Source organism: Mus musculus, chromosome 11 (assembly GCF_000001635.26).
Source record: "Mus musculus strain C57BL/6J chromosome 11, GRCm38.p6 C57BL/6J".
NCBI classification, from domain to species: domain Eukaryota; kingdom Metazoa; phylum Chordata; class Mammalia; order Rodentia; family Muridae; genus Mus; species Mus musculus.
Genome location: NC_000077.6, coordinates 100,074,786 through 100,096,224, shown reverse-complemented (window position 1 = coordinate 100,096,224; position 21,439 = coordinate 100,074,786). Strand labels below are relative to the sequence as shown.

Genomic DNA, 21,439 nt, shown 5'->3' with positions numbered 1-21,439 from the left:
CTCAGAGCTCTACTGCTTACACCTGGGCTGCTGTGGCCATGGCTTCCAAATGCCTCAAGGCCAGCTTCTCCTCAGGATCTCTGAAGAGCCCGGGGAAAGCCGGAGGGGGATCCACTCGCGTGTCCAACATGTACTCCAGCAGCTCTTGCAAGCTGCCCAGCCCTTCCCGTGGAGCCCGGAGTTTCTCCGTGTGTTCCGCTGGCCTGGGGAGAGGCAATTACAGGGTATCCAGCTGCCTCCCAGCTCTCTGCCTCCCAACGGGAGGCTTTGCCACCAGCTACGGCACGGGTGGAGGTTGGTTTGGAGAAGGCATCCTCACTGGTAATGAGAAGGAGACCATGCAGTCCCTGAATGACCGCCTGGCCAGCTATCTGGAGAAGGTGCGCCAGCTGGAGCAGGAGAATGCCAGCCTGGAGAGCCGAATTCGGGAGTGGTGTGAGCAGCAGGTGCCCTATATGTGCCCCGATTACCAGTCTTACTTCCGGACCATGGAGGAGCTCCAGAAGAAGGCGAGTGGTTCAGAGTGGCTTCAGATCCAGAGGCTAGAACGTGTGTGGTAGTAGCCCGGCTCGCCTAGGGAACAAAGCTTATTCACGTCTGTGGCCTCTTCTATTCTTTCCAATAATCTTAGCCCAATCTATCAGATGAGGACAGAGTTAGGCTCCTTAAGTGACCAGGATGGCAATCAGTAGACTCAGAACTTCAACGTGGGCTGTATTAACTAACTGGCTGTGTGACCTTTGATACCACTGTTCATCTTTCTGAAATGTAATGCCCTTGTTCTAAAGAGGCAAGTGGGTTGGGTTTGGTGTATTTAGTGAAGCCCAGGTTCCCCATCTGTAAAGCAGAGAAGACACCTTTCTACATCTTCATTCCTGAAAGGACTCAGCTGGATCCCAAGGGAGAGCATTTGTGACCAGAGAAGCAGAGGGTAGCAGATGGCAGGGACCTGCCTTGGGTCCATGGCAGACCTGGGGGACGGGAAGGCAGGGAGAAGGTTCATTCCCTCACACTGCAGTATTTCCTGGAGCATGTCTTTCCAGTCTCTCTAGCCCTTGGCTACACATCATAGGCACACCATATTTCAATGGCTCTTGAGGTTCTGTTGTCTGATACAAGCTCTCATCTCTCATAAAGCTCCAAACTGTCGAGATTCCAGGATGGTAATCTGTCCCCTTCCACGGGTGGCTCTTGTTATATTCGGGAGTCTATTATATTATATGAGCATAGTTATATTCCTACGAGCAGAACGTCCTTTCTTATATGGAATCACGGCTTTATGTCCCCAGACTCTTTGCAGCAAGGCAGAGAACGCCAGGCTGGTGGTGCAGATTGACAATGCCAAGCTGGCTGCTGATGACTTCAGGACCAAGTGAGTTGTCCTGCTTGTCCCTGGACTGGGGCTGGTACAGCTGGACGCTGTTGATGGTTGGGCTCAGGGTTTCAGCTGCATCCAGGATTGAGGCACTAGGAAAGGGCTTACAGCACCAGGCCAGTCTGGAGGTGGGGCTTGACATCGAGACAAATGAGATCACAGGTTTGGGTTCCTTTCTCTGTGTCTGCAGGTATGAGACTGAGGTTTCCCTGCGGCAGCTGGTGGAGGCTGACATCAATGGCCTGCGCAGAATCCTGGATGATCTGACTCTGTGCAAGGCTGACCTGGAAGCTCAGGTGGAGTCTCTGAAGGAAGAATTGCTTTGCCTCAAGAAGAACCATGAGGAGGTGAGCATGGGGGAGGTGGTGGGCATAGGGGAGGAGGTGAGCATGGGGGAGGGGTGAGTATGGGGAAAGGGGTGAGAATGAGGAAGGAGGTGAGCATAGGAGAGGAGGAGGTGAGCATGGGGGAGGGGGGTAAAATGGGGGAGGAGGTGAGCATGGGGGAGGGGGTGAGCATGGGGAAGGTGGAGGTGAGCATTGGGGAGGGGGTGAGCATGGGGAAGGAGGAGGTAAGCATGGGGAAGGCAGAGGTGAGCATGGAGGATGAGTGAGCATGGGAGATATGGGTAAGGGGAAGGAGCTGAATAGGAGGGTAGGTGAGAATGGAAAGAAAGAGGTGAGTACAAGTGAGGCAGACACCTGGAAATAGACCCGCATCTGTACCACAGGAAGTGAACTCACTGCGCTGCCAGCTTGGCGATCGGCTCAATGTTGAGGTGGATGCTGCTCCACCCGTTGACCTGAACCGCGTTCTGGATGAGATGAGGTGCCAGTATGAGACCTTGGTGGAGAATAACCGGAGGGATGCTGAAGACTGGTATGACACCCAGGTCAGTGCAGCAGAGGTGAATGGGTATCTGGAAGGTCTTCCTTGACTCCTACTCGTGATTCCAAGTGATCTCCATAATCTTTGAAGCTGAGATCTCAGGGTTCCTGATTAGATTCTGTGTGTGTGTGTGTGTGTGTGTGTGTGTGTGTGTGTGTGTGTTTCAGACCGAGGAACTGAACCAGCAGGTTGTGTCCAGCTCAGAGCAGCTGCAGTCCTGCCAGTCGGACATCATTGAGTTGAGACGCACTGTCAACTCTCTGGAGATAGAGCTGCAGGCCCAGCAGAGCATGGTAAGCACCGGGAAGGGGTGGAACATCTGCTGAACCAAGTTGGAGGCACACAACCCTAGGTTCCACACTTTGGCTATACAAATGGACTCCAAGAGTTCAAATTCTTAGCTCAGGGCTTCTGAGAAGCTCTGTGCTACTGTGCAGAGAAGAAGGTATGAAGGCCAGACACACATTACAACTGCCCTTGTGAAAGACAAGAGGCTCTGTTAGTACTTAACACGCCCTGGTAGTAACTCCTCTGTGCAGGTGCAGTCACCTTCTGGGTAATTATCACTCAGAGGTACCATTAGGAAGGACATGCTGTCTGGATCAAGGGGCTACAGGAGCTGAGTTGGCTCATCTTCACTGGGGTCTGGGTGTGGTTTCTTCTAGCTCAGTGACTCTTGGGGCTTCCATTCTTGTATTCTGAAGTCCCACTGAGACCCAGGGTGGATCTTCATCGGTAGTTCTCTGGCCTCTAACCTCTCCCTCTTCCCATAACCTTTGTCCTCCCAGAGAGATGCTTTGGACTCCACCCTGGCAGAGACAGAAGGCCGCTACAGCTCTCAGCTGGCTCAGATGCAGTGCATGATCGGCAATGTGGAGTCCCAGCTTGGTGAGATCCGGGCTGACCTGGAGCGTCAGAACCAGGAGTACCAGGTGCTGCTGGATGTCCGGGCCAGGCTGGAGTGTGAGATCAACACGTACAGGGGCCTGCTGGAGAGCGAGGACAGCAAGTGAGTATGGCTGCATGCTGTCACCTTTTCAAAGTTCTTGGGGGAACATGTGCCTAGGAAGAGCATGATACCCTGGTATAGGAACTTTAGGGGTTTTAGCTCTGGTCTTGGGCCAAACTCATTCTGTTGCTCCTACAGGTTCTGTTTTCTCTCTGGGTACCTGTTTCCCTTTGGGTAAAACAAGGAGACAGGATTTAAAAGCCACTTTCCTGATTGTATATTCTCAGATCTGTCAGTGTTATCGAAAATAACAGCAATGGGAGCATGATTGTAACCTGGCTCTCTTCTTTCTCCCAGGCTTCCCTGCAACCCGTGTGCCCCTGACTACTCTTCCTCCAAGTCATGCCTCCCCTGCCTTCCTGCGGTCTCCTGCAGCACGGGCGCAGCTCGTACCACCTGCAGCCCCCGCCCTGTCTGTGTGCCCTGCCCAGGGGGCCGGTTCTGAGAGTAACGCATCCAGAGGGTCAAGGCCGCGGCCTCCAGTCAATCTGACTGTTACAGCGCAAATCTCTCTGTTCTTTCTGGGCCCAGGCCCAATCACTGAGAAGATTCTCTGCACATAAATGCCTTAAAGTTTCTTTGACCCTGTCAACTAGGGCAGGTTGTCCTTTAGGCCTTGACGCCTCATCATTTCAACGGGCTCCAGGGTCTCTGTTCTGGGCCTGCTCCTTTCCTTCTGAGTGTGTTTTCCCTAGGTTCTGAAATTTAATACAGCGTATCTGAGGGCGGGGGCAATAAAGCCATTTGCTATGGTTCCCAGTGACTGGCTCACATCATTTCTGTGTTGGTTTGTGTCCATGTTGGGCTTAGATTGACTGCTGGGTGGACACATGGAGGATGTTGGACCTAAGGTGACCCTGAAAATAAAAGGGCCCCTATGCTCCTCATTGAGGGTGGTTAGAGGATTTCAGTGGAGCTTTTCTTATGCTTGTCCACGTTTGGGACAGCCTTGCGTGTTGTTCTTCAGGCTTCATTTACCCCCCAACCCCCACACCAAGACAGGATCTCTCATTACTCTGGAACTTGCCAGGTAGATTGGACTGGCTGACCAGTGAGCTCCGGGGATACACCTGGTTTTGCTTTCCAAGCACAGACATTACAAGCATGTGCCACCATGCTTGGCTCTAAAAACAAAAGTGGGTGATGGGGATTGAACTCAGGATGTGGCAAGGCAGTCACTTTGCCCACGGAAGGCCTTGCTGTGAGGCTTTTTGCTTGACTTCTCTGAAGAAGACCTTTCTCCAAGGTCCCAGTGTGGTGACAATTGTTATCTACTTTTCTTCATGGTGTACACAGTAACCCTTGGGGTCCCAGCATAGGCCTGATGAAGCTCAGATAGCCACTTTGTTAGCCTGTGTATGCTCCTCACCGAGCAGTGGCGTGTGCCCCACATTGAGGGTAGTTTTAGGGTTCATTCATATTAATTCCCCTCTTCCCTTGCAGCTCTTTCATGAAACCCTTTCAGTTCAGGAAATCTCATACTAGCCCACAGTTCCACTACACACAGGCAACTGAGCTTGAGCCTCAGTTGGGACTTCCTCTCCTAAGAAGGCTTGCGACCTGGGAGACTCCTGTGTGCTCCTGGTACCTAACTAGGTGCTGAGGCTCAGATGCAGGAGCCCTGGATCCCCCCAGAAGCCTGTCATTTGTGTTTAGAATGTCTTCCCTCAAAAGATCAAGCAAAGCGCCAAGTTCTCCCAGTTCTAATGGGAAAGAGACATGGGTGATGGTACACTTTCTAAGCTGATGAAGAAGGCAGATTGTCTCCTGAGGGATGTTTGCTCCTCAAAGACGACAGGTACCCACTAAGGACCATGTGATATTGAGAGGGTGATTATGGTCCAAGGTAAAGAACAGAACAGTGAACTGGACTGATCTGGGCCAGGATCTGCCCCTTCCAATCATCAGAATAGTTCACTTGGATTTTGGCTGTAGAATTCCCCTACTTCAGCTCCCTAAAAGGGCAGCTGCCAGCAATCTGGCTCTAGGTAGCCTGTACCACTGTCTGCTTGGAGCACAATGGCTGAATTTGCTGAGGCTCAGGCACCTGCCTCATTCACTTTGTTCAACATACCCTTACTGAGCACCAATATGTGCTAGGCAGGATGCCAGATATCATGGGCAAGGGTTGGTTTATGGGAGGAAGGTCTTGGTAGAGCACAGGAAGGATACCTACTTCTACTTACTGCATCTATGCATCTATGCATCTATGTATCTATCTATGTATCTATCCATCTATCTATGTATCTATGTATCTATCTATGTATCTATCCATCTATCTATGTATCTATCTATGTATCTATGTATCTATCTATGTATCTATCTATGTATCTATCTATGTATCTATGTATCTATCTATCTATCTATCTATCTATCTATCTATCTATCTATCATCCATCTCTCTATCTATCATTGTCATCATCATCATCTCTTTTAATGATGGGAGGAGGATGTGTCAGAACTGGAATAGAGAGTCAGAGGTATCTGGGTTCAAATCCCGGCCTCACCACTGTGGGAGAGTATTGACAGGTTATTAACAGTCCCCTTCAGAGTCTCAGTTTTCTTCTGAGGAAAACAGAGTAGGTAACACTTACTATGCTGCAACCTCCCCAGTACTTCACTGAGCATACAGCTGGCATCTGGAAACTGGCCACCACTGGCTTGTCCTTCTAGTTGGATGCTCTGAGGGTGGGCATCTATTCTTCTCTGCTGGAATTTCACTTTTGGGGGCAGCATTTCCAGGTAGCAATGCCAAGTTACCTCAGGCCAGCCAAAGTATGTATGGAATTGTGGGGCTGGAGAGATGACTCAGTAGTAAAAAGTTTGTTGATTTTGCAGAGGACTGGAGTTTGGTTTCGGGTCCCAGCACCCGTGCCAGGCAGCTCACAAGCACCTGGAAGTCCAGTTCCAGGGGCTCCGATGCTCTCTGGTCTCCATGAACCCCTCATCACATGGGTACTCTCCATGATGTACAGATGAAAAAAAAAATCTAAATAACAGTAACCAGTGAACCAAGAAATTGCATGTGTTAGCGTCAGTTTCAATTCTGACAGTGGCCGTCAGCAGTAAAGTTTGCTCTCTGGCCACAGGCTCTAATGAAGCCCCTCTCTTCTCATTGGTGTCCTCGGGATCAAAAGCCACTTCCAAGCCATCCCAGCTCCCTCCCAGATGGCACTCACCAGCTCACGTGGAACCCTACCTTTTCTCATCTCATTTGCTTTTGCGTTGAACTTACAATCCTTTCTCTATGCGGCAGGTGTTTTCCCCTTTGTCTGAACACAGGAATGACCCAGAGAGCTTAAAAATAAAAATCTAATAAATCAAAATAACAACAGGACAAAACCAAACCAAAACCAAACCAACCAACCAACCAAACAAAGAAACAGAAAACTAGTCTTACCTGCCTTGATCCCCAGAAATCCTGACTTAGTTGGCCTGAGATTTGCCTTGTTCTGGGGTGTCTGAGAGCTTTTTGGGAGCGCTAATGGAGAGCCAAGGTTGTGTGCCTGGGCATTAGTCAGAGGGCTTTTAGGTACTGTAATTAGGGAACGCAGGACAGCATTTTCTGCTTCCTAACTACAGATGCAATGCCACCAAACTGCCTCGGATTCCTACTGCCATGATTCCCCTGCCATGATGGGCTATCCCCTCAGACCGGGAGCCAAAACCAGCTCTTTTCTATGTTGCTTTTGTCCGGGTATTAGCATTAGTTCAGCCTGTTGCTTTATGGGAATGGCCAAGGCTTTATAACTAGGTATATCTGCTCCCTGTTTCCTAGCTCAGCACAGAACGCTCCTTTCAAAGACCTGATTTACAGGGTCCCACTGGGGTTGCAAACTGAGCCCTCCCTTTGCACCACTGTAGAAAGTAAAAGGAGACCTAGTTCTAATTTGTTCAACCTCAGTCTTAATAGGCAATAGTTGAACATTCCACGGTGGCTGCCCTCTTCGAGTGGAGGACCTGGAGAGAGTCAAGGCAGAGTGTCTGCCTTCTGGAGGGATTCCTGACAGTGAGCTGCTTTTCCAAGGAGAAGTACCTTCACCTCCCCCGTTTTCATTTGCATCCAACTGAAAAGCTGTCTTAGCTGCTTAGCTGTTTGTGTCTTCAGTTCCTTCTCTCCTCCATGATAGGTCCTTTCCATAGGTGGGAGGATGAGACATATCTGAGGCTTCTGGTCTCTTTCCTATCTCTCCAGATTTATACCATGGTATTGAGGCAGCTTCTGTCACCCAGACATTTCCTTGTGAAGGGGCCAGGCCTCTTCCTACACGAAATGCTTTCATTAAAGGGGCATCTACCTTTCTGCAGGCTTGCAGCCTTCCCTAGGGCAGGTGCAGGCGGGGGTGCAGTGGGCAAGGTCCGTGGCAACACAGGACAGGCTATGGCAGCACCTGCTGCCACACCCTGGTAATGAGGGCCCAGGTGTGGGGCTGGCCCTTTGAAGATGTGTCTTGATGCTCTCCCCCGGGTGACCAATGACAAGAACCCAGAGTCCTGCTTTAGCCAAATGATAAGTTTGGCCTTTTTTATGAGGAAAGGAACTCCTTATTGGAAACCAAATTACAAATTAATTATCAGTTTCCTCTGGGGCCAAGTATAAACATCAACACTCCCCCATGAGAATACTTTAGTGCGAACCCCTTCACTTCAAGAGTATAAAAAGGCCTGGGCAGGATGGAGTCTGTAGAGATCCAGGGAACTGCTGGGGGGAAAGGACTTCCTTAGCATGCCATCCAGCTGCTGTGTCACCAACACCTCATCAGCATCTCTCAAGAGCTCGGCACGGCCTTCCTCCGTCTGTTCCAGTAACATGGGCAGCAGGTCCGAGCTGTGCCTGGGTTATGTCTGCCAGCCGCTGCAGTGCATGCCCTCTGTCTGCATGCCGACCACCTACAGGCCAGCCAGCTGCCTTTCTAAGACCTACTTGTCCAGCTCTTGCCAACCCAGCAACCGCCGGCCAACGGGTTGCATCTCTAGCTCCATGGGGACCTATGGCCTGTTCTGTGAGGGTGCCTTCAATGGCAATGAGAAAGAGACCATGCAGGTCCTGAATGACCGTCTGGCCAACTACCTGGAGAAGGTGAGGCAGCTGGAGAAAGAGAATGCAGAGCTGGAGGGCAAGATCCAAGATGTCTACCAGGGGCAGGTGCTGACCATGTGTCCTGACTACCAGTCCTACTTCCAGACCATCGAAGAGCTGCAGCAAAAGGTGAGGGTGGGTTGTGAACAGACTAGCTGGAAGGAGCATCCAGAAAAGCCAGTACTCTAGATACGAATCTCATTAATGTTTTCAGCTATGCTGGGGGTGGGGGGCTCATCTCCTAGCTTGAACATTCAGCCAGAGTCCTGAATACAGGAAGAGCCCTGCTTCAGGTCTATCATTGACATAGTACATAGCTTTGAAGAACCCCCTTCCTTTTGTAGACTTCAGTTTCCATCTCTGTAGAATGGAGAAAGTAATAATCTATCTTTAAAGGGATATTTAAGGCAATTCAATAAACAATGCAAGTGTTTTGCACAGCCTCTTTATCTGTTGAATTTTCAGTAAATATCAAGAATGTCTCTGTCTGACAGAGTTGGGTTCTTTCCTTATATATTGCTTATGGCATCTATAATAGGCTATTTGGAAGATCTCCTGGTTAGCTGAAGATAATCTTCCAAAGACAAGCCCACAGGAAAACACAATGTAAGCAATACCTCATTGAAGCTCTCTTCCCAGATGAGTCTAAGTTATGTTTGTATATGTGGGAAGAGGCAGTCCACTATGGGCAGCATCATTCCCTAGGCAGGGGGTACTGAACTATATAAGAGTGGAACAAGCAAGATGAGAGTGAGCAAGCAAGCTGAGAGCAAACAAGTAAGCAAACATGCACACAACCATGCATTTCTTTCTTTCTTCTCTTGACTGTGGATGTGATGTGACCAGTGTTTGACTTCCTTTCAATAATAGACCATAACTGGAATTCTAAGTCAAATGAATTCTTCTTCTATGGAGCTTTTTGTTGGAGTTATTTTACCACAGCAACAGAGATGAAGCTAGGACATTTCTACTGTGCTCTTCTTCTTCTTCTTCTTCTTCTTCTTCTTCTTCTTCTTCTTCTTCTTCTTCTTCTTCTTCTTCTTCTTCTTCTTCTTCTTCTTCTCCTTCTTCTTTTTTCCATTCTGCATTCTCCTACTCTGTGTACTTTTGTTGGCAGGTTCTGTGCACCAAGGCTGAGAATGCAAGAATGATCGTGCACATCGACAATGCCAAGCTGGCTGCAGATGACTTCAGAACCAAGTGAGTTTGGTAGGGGACTTTGTGGGGTAAGGAGTCTTCCTCATATACTCTTGGGCTAGCTCCCTACTGGTTTCGTACAGGGTTAGACATTGCAAGCATTTTAAAGCTTTCCTTGAGTTCTGTATACAGTTCTACCCTTTGTTTGCTGACCCTGATCTTTTTTTAGGTATGAAACAGAGCTGGCCCTAAGACAGCTGGTAGAAGCAGACACCAATGGCCTGCGCAGGATCCTGGATGAGCTAACCCTTAATAAGGCTGATCTAGAGGCTCAAGTAGAGTCCCTGAAGGAGGAACTTCTGTGCCTCAAGAGGAACCATGAAGAGGTAAGGTGAAAGGTGAATCAGAGGTGGGTCTGAGATGCAGCATGAGAAAAACACAAGGTTTGGAGTTGGAAAGCTGTTGAGTTAAAATGGCCAGGTAGACCACATATCCTTTCTGTAACTTTATATGATTAATATATGCTTTTTGAGTCCCTTCACCCATGAAACAGAGATAACTACCATATAGGGTTATTGGGAAGATTTAATGATACTACCTGGATCATGGATATGACCCAGCCCCTGGGCATGAAACACCTACATCTTGGTAGGTGCTCAAAAATGCATTTCTTCCTTCTGTACTTTCTGGAGACTGCCAAGTTTCTCTAGCAGAGACCACATTTGTCTTTTTTTTTTTTTTTTTTTTTTTTTGGTAAGGGCCTCATCCTAGAGGGAGAGTGGTAGAGTGGGACCCTAGGGTGTTTACATTCTAGAATGTACACAGAGTCTGTCTTTGTCAGGCTGCCTACTGGGTGAGACCCTTCTCTTCTAAGAGTTAGACTTGGGTGTTTTCCATCTCGGTTCTATCCCCATTCTTGCCCACCTCTTGTTTCTTCCATCTGTATGATATATGTGTATATACATACATATCATAGATACTGTTTCTTTCCCCATTTTTCACAGGGGCCCCTGTGCAGCAAAGACCATTTGCTCTATGGTGCTTTGGTCTTCCTTCTCTGGATTGACTCACACACCTTTCACTTGGGATTTGAATGGACAAGTGTCTCTCTCGATTCTGGCTAGGCTTCCTTAGACTTGAATATAAAATACCAACCAGTCACCATGCACTCCCTGCATGCCCTGGGGCACCTGACTCATCCAACTTAAAACAGAGAGTTGGGAATTGCATCAAGAACTCACTAATGAGGCATTATCACATACCTGGGCAGCTGCTGTGACAACTTTCTCTCACTGTCAGGCAAGCCTAGGGAGGGACCTGTTCTCATTTGGACCTTGGACCAAGTAAAGCCAGGCTCTGTGACCTTCCTTGGTGGTTAGGGCTGGTGTCATGATGAGGAAATGGAGGTGGGGGTACATGGGTTTCCCATCTTAGTCCAAATGGATAAAATATGTCTTTGAACTTGGCTTCTGTCAAGTGACAAAAAGTATCACCAGGGGTGTTTATCTAGAGCTGGAAGACCACTGAGGCTCTGCAGTGTTGGCTTTGGTCCCTGAAGCCCTGCCCCTCACCCCTCCAATTCTGTGCTCTTCTGTATCTCTTATTATATTTTATGTATTTCTCATACCTGAGGTCTTGTGTCTTTTCAGGAAGTTGGTGTCCTTCGACAACAGCTCGGGGACCGCCTTAACATTGAGGTAGATGCTGCACCTCCCGTGGACCTAACCAGGATGCTGGAGGAGATGAGATGTCAGTATGAGACCATGGTGGAAACCAACCACAGGGACGTGGAGGAATGGTTCAATATGCAGGTGGGCACATCTCTCTGAAGAGGTTGGGCTCTTCAGTGTTCCAAGGAAGGGACTCCCAGCCTTCTCTTTCATTTCACTGCAGATGGAGGAGCTTAACAAGCAGGTGGCCACAAGCTCTGAGCAGCTTCAGAGCTACCAATCAGACATCATTGACCTGAGACGAACAGTCAATACTCTGGAGATAGAACTGCAGGCTCAGCACAGCCTGGTGAGTGCTGCTGGGGGGGGGGGTTCTCTTAGATGGTGGGCACTGGATCCAGGAAAGCACTGGGTATGGGATACAGGCATGTTAGGAAGGTAGGATAAAAATCAGACTGAACCACAGATTCCTACTCACAGATGGCTTTCCTGGTTCTCTCAAGAACCAGCTCAGAGATAAAGGGATATGTTCCATTATGGATGCCAAACATGGTTTCCCTAAGATATCTACTTGGCCTGACTTTCCGACCTCTTGTTCTCAATGTCATCTACAGATATTAGACAATCCTGACATCTCAGATTTTCTCTAGACCAATGGGATCAGAGTCTCTGGAGGCTTGACTTGGGTCTGGGTACTTTTTAAGGGCTCTCATGTGAAAATCATCAGCAAGATATTAGAATATTTGATGAACTCCAGCTCCAACCTGTGTGTTCAAACTCTGGTTCTACCACATACCAGATGCTTAACCTGGAGCAGATAACTTGATCTGTCTTTGGACTTCTGTGTCCACAGTGGCTTAGGAGAGGGGCCAAGAGACTTGGCTCTTCTTGTGTCTCTCTGAACCAGGCCACAGAAAGCAGCTGCTGCTTCACAGGTATGTCTTTTCCTTGCCTCAGAGAGACTCCCTGGAAAACACGCTGGGGGAGACAGAGGGCCGCTTCACCTCCCAGCTGTCCCAGATGCAATGCATGATCACCAATGTGGAGTCCCAGCTGTCTGACATCCGCTGTGACCTGGAGAGACAGAACCAAGAGTACAAGGTGTTGCTGGATGTCAAGGCCCGGCTGGAGTGTGAGATTGACACGTACAGGGGCCTGCTGGAGAGTGAGGACAGCAAGTGAGTGTCTGGGGAGAGTCTCTGCAGGGTGTCCACCAGGGATTTAGGTGGGGCCTAAGAAACAAGTCCATCTATCTGCCTGTACTCAAGGGACATGAGCTTAGGGTCTGTCAAGATTAAGGAGACACCAGAAAGATGGCATGCTCTAAAGGAAGCCAGGTAATGATGGGCCACCATCCCAAACCTGGCCCAGAGGGGTCCATCCTTCACTTCAAGCTGACAAACTCCTTTCAAGTACCTACTATGTATCACGCATTGGGCATCCTGGAGGATACTGAGATAGATGATGAGACATCACGTGACCTTAGATTGTTGCATCTGTCAGGTCACAGGCAGACAGACCACTGGAGGTCATTCTGCAGGGAGGAGTTTTGGGGGTGTCGGGAAGACAGGAGGTAGCTTAATGTGATTGACTTCTGGTGCGCAGTAGGGGTGAAATGGTCAGCTGAAGCTCATGATGGAGAACTAACTACAAAGGACACACTGGTACATCAGAGGCCTTTGCTGTTTGGAGGGGACGGTAGAGTCAGAATAATCACTCATCTCTCCGCTAGCTGATAAACATCTGGAATGCAGAAACAATAGGGCACATTTGGTTCCCTGGGCTTGGTACATGGCAGATGCCTGATGAATGATTCTTGTCTGAACCAAAGCAAACTCAAAGCTGCTGTTTGGGAAGATTATCCTAAGTGATGCGAGAAGGGCTGAGTGGGAGGGGAACCAGTTAGGGACAGCATTCAGGAGCAAAGTAGAGATCACTGGAGGAATATGTCCCCACTGTCCCCACTGTTATGCAAGCAGAATCAACAGGTCCTGGTGCTGTCTTCTAGATGTAGGGTGTTGTGGACAGCAAGTGTGCTAATAGCTCTTGGAGCAATCTCTCTCTCTCTCTCTCTCTCTCTCTCTCTCTCTCTCTCTCTCTCTCTCTCTTTCTGTCTCTCTCGTCTGTCTTCCTTATTTCTTTCCTTTCCCCCTCCTCCTTCTTCTAAAAATCTCTGTATGTGCACATGTATGTATGTGTGCATGTGTAAATGTTTATATATGAATGTGGATGTGCATGTGTTACAGTGTGTGTATGTGTGTGTGTGTGTATGTGTGTGTGTGTGTGTGTGTGTGTGTGAGAGAGAGAGAGAGGGAGAGAGAGAGAGAGAGGACAACCTCAGGTTTCTAGTTTGTTTGAGACAAATTCTCTTGCTTACCATGACACACACTAGTCTAGCTGGTCCACAGGCTTCTGAGGATGGTCTTGCCTCTGCCTACCCTCTCACCATAGGATTGCTAGGACTACAGACACACGCCTTGTCTGATCGTATGCAGATTCTGGGGATCCAGGCAGGTCTTTACACTTGTGTGATGAAACCTTTACTCATCTCCCCAGCCCTCGTAGCCAATTTCTTGTTCAATATTTAGTTTCATTTTTCTGTTATTCAGAATCCTATCCCACAAAAGCAAGTGTTGTAAACTCACATGCTTGCCAGGGCCAGGGTGTTACCATCCACACATGATGTGGAGCCTGTGGGGCTGGTGGAAGCCAGTGAGCTTGTGCTATGCTCAAGGAGGGCAGTATTGTCCTCTTATGGACAGTTCTACCACATGGGATGCAGATCCTGTGTGCTGCTGCTCTTCCAGTCCAAGAAAAGCTGGGATTTGTTTTTTTAAGCTTTAAAAGTTTAGAACTTTAAAATATATTTAACAAATTGAAAAAAAAAGATTCTGGCCACATTAAATAATTAAGACTAAATGTGGCCCGAGGGCCACACATTGGGCCTCTGAGCTGTTTGGTCGATGTCTGGTGTCCAGGGTGTTGTTTCTGGTTTGGTGCCCTAGCCTGTCAGTCTCTGATGTTATCCTGTTTCCATTTGCTATGTATTCATTCCACATCATTTATTATTTCCTCTTATTCAAGACATTCTTAGGAATTCTTGCTCTATGCTGGGTGTACAGAGAGCACACATGCACAGCTCTGGACCTCAACTGCCTGGAAGGGGAGACAGACCATAGTGGAGTAGCTATCACTATGGGAGGAGCTATCCTGTGCCATTGAGATATAGAACATTGAGATATGAGGGTTCAAGGGTGATGTGACTGTTGAGTTGAGCTTCTAAAGAGGACGAATGGATTAAAAAAATAGTTATAGAAGAGAGTTCTAGAAAGAGGAGACATATGTCCCATAGCTTGAGCTAGATAGCTTATGGAGGAACTCCTGGAAGGCTGAGCTCAGACAACATCAGAACTGTGAGATGTGGGGATGGAACGCACATGTCTATTAAAGAGGCTGACGGTTGTCTCAAGCACAAATCTAAGTCTTCTAAGTCTTAGGTAGGGGAGGGACATGATTAGATTGCTCTCTACTGGAGATCCCTCTGGCTCTCAATCTGACAGGGGTTAGAAGGACAGGCAAGAGTAGAGTTGGGAGTGGGGATCAGCTGGGAGGCCACAGAGGTAGCACAAGTAAAGCAAGGGAGTTTGACATAAGGAAGCCAGGTGGAAGAGATGTGCAGTGGAGCCATTAACGAGGCTCCTGAGGGTAGAATTGTCAAGGTATGTTGTGAGCTGGGCTCCTCCACTAATTCTTTCCCACTGTGACTTTTTCTCCTAGGCTACCCTGTAACCCTTGCTCCACTCCCTCCTGCCAGCCTTGTGCACCCTCTCCTGGGGTATCCCGCACCGTCTGTGTGCCCCACACTGTTTGTGTGCCTTGTTCACCCTGCCTACAGACCCGCTACTGAAGCCTCTGAGCATCTCTCAGTGTGTGAGTCCCAGAGGGACCTGAGTTCTCTGGCCTGGTGCCTCGTCACACCAAGTCTGACCACAATCCTGAGACCAAGACAAGAGTGTGGCCAGCTTAGTTGGCCCTGACCAGAACCAGGAAGTGGACACTAGCAACATGTCCTGATAATACATTGCTTCAGCGCTGCCTCCTCTATTTCCTTGGGTAGAAGGTTCTCTTTGGTGGTGTTTCTGGTTGTCTCTGCTTTCTCAGAGTGCATGTGTTTTCGGCTAAACTGCGAATAAAACTTAATTCAGTGGCCTGCCTTGCAAGTTTGTATTTCTTTGTCTTTCAGGATGGTGCATTCATAACTCAACTCTTTTCATTTGGGTTCAGGAAAAGAGTGCCCATATTTTGTATTCTTGTGCCTCTTATTTTTAAAGTGTCACTTATTTTTATGTGTACAAGTGTTTTGCTGGGCTTGTATGTGTGTGTACCACAACTACGCCTGCTGCCTGTGGAGGCCAGAAGAAGATATCGGATCCCTCATAGAACTAGAATTATGGATGGTTATGAATCACCATGTAGGTGCTAGAAACCCATCTCAGATCCTCTGGAAGAGCAGCAGGTGTTCTTAATGACTGAGCCATATCTCCAGCCTGCTTATTTCAGCAGACTCAAGGGGTATTTACTAAAAAAAAAAAATGCTATAAAACTGTTTAGGCCAGGAAATCATTCTAGAGCCAAGTAATAAGTGAATAAAGAGAGAAGGGAGGTAGATAGTTATGCCAGAAACCAAGGTCAAACAACTGCAATTGAGGCTAATACCCTAATAAACTTACCTCCTCATCCACCTAGCTGGCACGGTATGGTCATATATCTAATAGTTTTTTAGGGAGTGCTACTGGTTTTTGGGTCTGTGTTAGAGGCTGGCCAAACCAACTATCAGGTCTCCAACACTGCTAGTGTTATCTCACCTAACCTTGCAAAACAAAGAAACAAGCAAACAACCCCAAACTAAACCAACCAACCAACCAAACAAACAAAACTTCCAAACAAGGTACCATGATTTCCTCCACTTTTTAATTGGGAAACCAAGGGTCAGAGGAGTTAAAAGACTGGCCCAAAGTCACATGATTACTAAGAGCTGCTTGACTGATTCACATTCAAAGTATTTGGTGTTTGGTGTGGAGGATGCCAGAAAAAAATGCAAGTGCTCCTCACCATCTAGACACTTAAAATTGGAGGAGGAGCTAAGATCAGAGCAATGCGAAGCTCCGCCCCATCATCAGGGACCAAGCAATCATAGTATCAGCAGCAGTGATTGCCACCTGACTGCCACCTCGCTTGCCTTTTGGCTCCACTGGCAATTGCATAGACAGTTTCATGCATCTTAGGCAGGGGCTCCACGGTTGAACTATATGCATCTCCAGCCTCACCCTCCTCCCCTTTAAAAATCCTTTTAGCGAAGTCTCACTATACTGCTCAGGGTGGTCTTGATCTTGCCATCCTCCTATTTCAATCTCCTGCACTGACATTACCTGGCCCGGTGCTACCTCTTATGGAGCACTCTCTATGCGTTCATCTGTCCTGATTTGCTGAGCATCTTATGAAAATGAACATGTGCAGTTTCCATGACAACCTCGGAAAGTATTGGTATTGTGTTCATTCTAGACACAGGAAGTCAAGGCATAGAGAAGGTGTAGATCTATTGTCCAGGATTACATTCAAGGAAAAAGTTTCCAACCCAAGGCTAGCTGTAGGACATCATTGTTTTAAGCATCGTGCAAATTGCCACCCAGAAGGAATAAACACTGGTGCAGATTAGGAGGAAGTAGGCTGGGGATGGGAGAAAGTAGGTTAGGGATACCAAGAGGTTTCTTGTAGCCAATGACATTTGAGATGGGCTGGGGAGGTTGAACAAGATCTGCAGAGCATAGATATGAGTGTGGGGTCTTCAGAGAGGCAGTGGTCACATTTGGGAGCCCTGCTAGATAGAGCAGCAGGTTCCTGGGTGAGCAGTTGATAGACACAACTCAAAGGGAGGAAGTCATGGGCTGTGGGGTGGGGGTGGGGATTCTTAGGAGTCCACAGAGAACTTGAGAGCTGTGCTACAGGATTTGGGACCAAGGATGACCTAACCAGAGTAGTATCGTAGACCATTTCAATGAAGAGAATAGACAGGATGGCTGAGAGTCAGGGCCGTACATGAACTGTCTATGGGGGAACTGACAGGGTCTTCAATAAGGCAATCAAAGCAACCCTGGAAAAAAGGGAAGGGCTCAATGTGAGAGGCTCTGTGGGGGACTAGTCTTGGCAGTGAACTGGCCAGGACAGGCGAAGGAGGAAAGAGCCGAGATCTTACTCTCGGAATGCACAGGTCTTCCTTAATGAGCCGAGTGAAGTTTTTATTAAGTATCTCCGGCCTTGCCAAGAAATCATGAAATGTGGACTGGCTCCCATAGAGGCCTGGGGGCTCTCCAGACATGATCCTGCATGCTTGCCTGGCAGACAAGGCCATTAGTCTGACGGCAGAGACACAAATACATTGCTGGGTTAGCCGTGGGTTCTGTTTTCATTTGCTGCAGAGCTGAGGGAGAGGGATATCTGACAGCTTTGATTCTAGAACACTGACCTATTTTGTCCAATCTGCTAGCTGTACCTAGCTCATACCTCATCTAACTTTTAACTAAGTAAAATTAAATAAATGGAGAGAGAAATTGGCCCCTCTCTTTCAGTAGCCCTAAGTGGCTGTGTGTTCCCTGCCCTAAGCACTGATTTGCACAGTGCAGAAGTTGAATGTTCTCACAACCACAGAAAGTGCTTTTGCTCTGAGCTGCCCCAGACTCCAGACCAGAAGGAGCCTTCCAGACAGACCATTGTGCCCAGACTCTCCCATCTCACAGACGAGCAGTCTAAGACCCAGAGGGAAGGAAAGATATGTTCATCGACAGGCAACCAGCAGGACAGAATGGAAGCCAAATGATTCTAGGCCAAACCCAACATGTCTGTAAGCTCTTTATGATTTCTCCAAACACATGAGGCTTATTATTATTTCAGGGTAATAAATATCTCCCCTTCATTGTCCTTTGCTTTCCTAAGAATGGAGATATTTTCTCCAAGATGCTGAAACTTCCCTGGAAATATAGTTTCCTTAAAGGAAAAAGAAGAAAAAAAACCAACAAAACAACAACTTTGGCTCAGGGTGAGAGCATCCCTTAGGCTGTGGCTGAGAGCTGAGCAGGAGCAATTGCTTAGGTGTCCTAGGTAGGCTGGGAGTCACAGGTTTCTAGACCTTTTGGGGACTTCTTCGGGCTCCTTCCCACCAGCATATATTATCTAATCCAACCAGCCCTTCATCTCCACACCGGTGTCAGTGCAACTCGCCAAGACTTGTCTGACCACCCAGATGCCTATTAAAGTTTTAAAAATACAAAACCAAGCCCCACAGACCAGGGCCTGGAATGTGCTTCCGGCTGTAAACTAGTGACCAGCAAGCACCCTCCATGTCTGGGTAGTACCTCCAAGATGACTGCGATTCTGACTATCCTGTTTCTCTTATTGATGGGTCAAGAAACCATGCACATGGGCTTTGGGAAATATTGATGCCCCACTAGCACCTGGGCTTCTAAACATGTTTCTCATATGAATTTCTCAGAGGAACTCTGTCCTCATAGCAAAGCCTTTGAGTCTATAGCCCTGGTTTGTAGGAAATGTAGGCAGGGCCATTTGGTCATATTTGATGTTTCAGGTCCTCCTGGAGTGGAGTTAGGGGAAGAAAGGATATGATTATCAAAGACACAATATTCTCTAAGGTCATTAGTCTGGGCCTGGGCCTGGCATTCAGTGCCCTAGAGAAAAGGTCCTCTTCTAGGGGTGAAAGAGAGTTGGTGACATTGCTCATCTGGCCCAAGGGTGACACTTCATGAGAGAAAGACCAGGGATTGAACACAATGTCGCAGAGATGGTTTGTGGATCCTGAACTATATAGTGAATTTCTCTTTCTCTCCTGAATCATCAGAAGCTATAGTATGCTAAAACTATATATTTCCAACTTATAACTTGAAAATTATTAACAATAAAATAATTCTCTTGCTGGACATGGTAGAACAGACCTATAGGACCAAAACCTGAGAGAAAGACGGGAGGACTGTGAGTTGAAGGCTAACCTGTCTCCAAAGAACAGCAACAGTAACAACCATTGCCGCTACTCCCGGGGAGTTTTGTAAACTTTAATACTCCAATGCAAAGATTTCAATTGGTTAGCTAGAAAGTTCGTTATATCATGTGTTGTGTGGTTTTTTTGAACAATAAGGTAACTTTATCTTCCTTAGCTACAGTGAGGAAACACATGTATAATAGAATAGCTCCGTGGGAACAACAGAGAAGATCAGTGGCTTTGGCTTGAGGAACTAGGGTGAGAATAACATCTTGCTATTTCCAAGCTGTGTGGATTTGGTAAATCTGGTCTCTGCATCTCAGCCTCCAGACTAACCATACTTGCTTTGCACAGTTGTTGGGATATAAAGCCTGAGATAATACTTATGCTCAATGAGATTGTTAAAGATCACCAAAATTTCTTCTTCTGATTTCCCACAATGACAACCAAGACAGTTGTTTCGCCTTTTGGAGGCACTCTGAAGCCTAAGCTTCAAGAGTGGCCCATGGACAGCCATGCGTCATTTCAGAACGCACAGATGAACCTCCAGTTTTGCCTGAATGTCTTGGAGTAGCAGAGACCCCCGGCGTTCCAGCTTAGTGTCCAGTTCTGGAATCTGGCTGGGTAATGACCGAGTGTTCAGGCTCTGCCTCGGCTCGCTGTCACCACATCAGACTGTGCTCTAAGGGACCTGATCTTTTCACCCTTATTAATTGTGTGGTGTAGAACAAGGGGCTACAAATGATAGCAGATTCTCTGAGGCTACTGTTGTGGGTTCTGGCTAATGAAGTTTTCTGGGAACAGAGCCATAGCCTTCAATTCAATATTGCCTGTGTCAGCTCTGCGCCATGATGGAATTGAGTTGTTGCAGTGCCGAGACTGTATGGCGTGCTCCCTGGCTCTTTAACAGGAAATATTGGTTCATCATGGTATTGTACAAACAACAAGCAGGAGTTAGGAGCCCAGAGAGCGGCCATGGCTCTGTCATTAACTTGCTCCATGCCCTTGGCTCTTCATTGGGTTCTGAAGCATGAGAGGACACAATAGTTAATCTTGATGATCAGTTTGATGGGATTTAGAGTCTCCTAGGAGACATAGCCCTGGGGTTATCTGTGAGAGTGTTTCCATAGAGGTTTAATGAAGACACATCCTGCATTTGGATAGCCCTGTACCACGGGCTGGATGGAGTCCCAGAGAGAAAATGAGCTGAGCAGTGGTATACATCTTGATATGTTTCCTGACTGTGGATGTCATGTGACCTGTCACCTCATGTTCTTGCTGCCATGCCTTCTCAGCCATCATGGACTGCACCCTTGAACTGTGAGCCCGGAACACACCTTTCTTTCCTGAAGTTGTTCTTGTCTGGTGTTTGGGTATGGCAATGAGAAAAATAACTGCCACAGAGGCTAAATGGGTTCTCTAACCTTCTAGCCCTCGCTATGGTACAGGTTCTTTAGGGGTTCTTTCCCTGAGACCAGAGGCCCCTGTGTTTGGGCCACCTGAATGTCCTGATGCAGCTTAGGGAATGACACTAGAGCCTAGCGGTGACTCAAAGAACACAGCTGAATTATCTTTAAGAAGATAATATGACACCTTCAGCAAGAGGGGGCAGTATCAGAAAATTCAAATGCAGGTACCCTGTCTTTTATAAGCAAGGAGGCTATATCTGCTGAAGAGTTGTTTCCCATGTAGTGCTGGGGCTAGGGATTGCAGTATTGCATCTGTTCACTCAGTGGGTGGACATAAGCTCATGGCTGGGCATTTGGCTCTTGTAACTCATCTGCAAACTATATTTTCTAGGATCATGGCTCTTGGTGTCACAAGAGTCCCTCTTCTGTGAAGACTCTTTTTCTACTCCAGATAGCTTTGGGCAAGCAGCCACCCCAGAACTCTACCCATTGGTTGTCCAACCTTCAGTACTGGCACCTACTTCAAAGACAGATACTGATGGAATAACCCTTGCCCCAAACCTGTGGACTCTCTCAGTAAAAGCTGACATCTCAGTTCCTGGCCAGAGAAGAACAAAGAAAGAAGATTGCTGTTCAGAGAGCTGCTGGCTGCTCATCTGCCTCTGCCACCACAGGTCCAGAGTGTGTCGCCCTGTGCCAGAGGGTAGAGGCCCATACAAAGAGCTGGTCCAGGTGTTGGAGGATGAGTCTGGCATGGAGGCTCAGCAGGGGTCTCTGGGGGAGTAACTCTGTGCTTGGAAAGTGGTAGTACTAATGGTGGAACA

General features: G+C 47.8%; 2 protein-coding genes across 2 annotated transcripts; both read left to right on the top strand.

Annotated features, from left to right (window-relative positions):
• On the top strand, positions 1 to 4,033 carry Krt35 (keratin 35). Its single transcript, NM_016880.2, has 7 exons — positions 1 to 509; positions 1,290 to 1,372; positions 1,566 to 1,722; positions 2,106 to 2,267; positions 2,431 to 2,556; positions 3,052 to 3,272; positions 3,570 to 4,033. Exons 1-7 carry the CDS (start codon positions 39 to 41, stop codon positions 3,715 to 3,717), a joined length of 1,368 nt encoding a protein of 455 aa, NP_058576.2. The 5' UTR covers positions 1 to 38; the 3' UTR covers positions 3,718 to 4,033.
• A 3,922-nt stretch (positions 4,034 to 7,955) lies between these two features.
• On the top strand, positions 7,956 to 15,377 carry Krt32 (keratin 32). The gene is made up of 7 exons (NM_001159374.3): positions 7,956 to 8,481; positions 9,470 to 9,552; positions 9,719 to 9,875; positions 11,139 to 11,300; positions 11,383 to 11,508; positions 12,117 to 12,337; positions 14,937 to 15,377. The coding sequence occupies exons 1-7, from the start codon at positions 7,999 to 8,001 to the stop codon at positions 15,064 to 15,066; spliced, it is 1,362 nt and encodes a 453-aa protein (NP_001152846.2). The 5' UTR covers positions 7,956 to 7,998; the 3' UTR covers positions 15,067 to 15,377.
• The last annotated feature ends 6,062 nt before the right edge of the window (positions 15,378 to 21,439 follow it).

Excerpts from the sequence above, each read along its gene's own strand:
- Krt35 (NM_016880.2), top strand. The coding sequence starts at position 39 with ATGGCTTCCAAATGCCTCAAGGCCAGCTTCTCCTCAGGATCTCTGAAG. Across the intron at positions 510-1,289 it reads TGGAGGAGCTCCAGAAGAAG|ACTCTTTGCAGCAAGGCAGA; the intron begins GCGAGTGGTTCA and ends TTATGTCCCCAG. Across the intron at positions 2,557-3,051 it reads TGCAGGCCCAGCAGAGCATG|AGAGATGCTTTGGACTCCAC; the intron begins GTAAGCACCGGG and ends TTGTCCTCCCAG.
- Krt32 (NM_001159374.3), top strand. The coding sequence starts at position 7,999 with ATGCCATCCAGCTGCTGTGTCACCAACACCTCATCAGCATCTCTCAAG. Across the intron at positions 11,509-12,116 it reads TGCAGGCTCAGCACAGCCTG|AGAGACTCCCTGGAAAACAC; the intron begins GTGAGTGCTGCT and ends TCCTTGCCTCAG. Across the intron at positions 12,338-14,936 it reads CTGGAGAGTGAGGACAGCAA|GCTACCCTGTAACCCTTGCT; the intron begins GTGAGTGTCTGG and ends TTTTTCTCCTAG.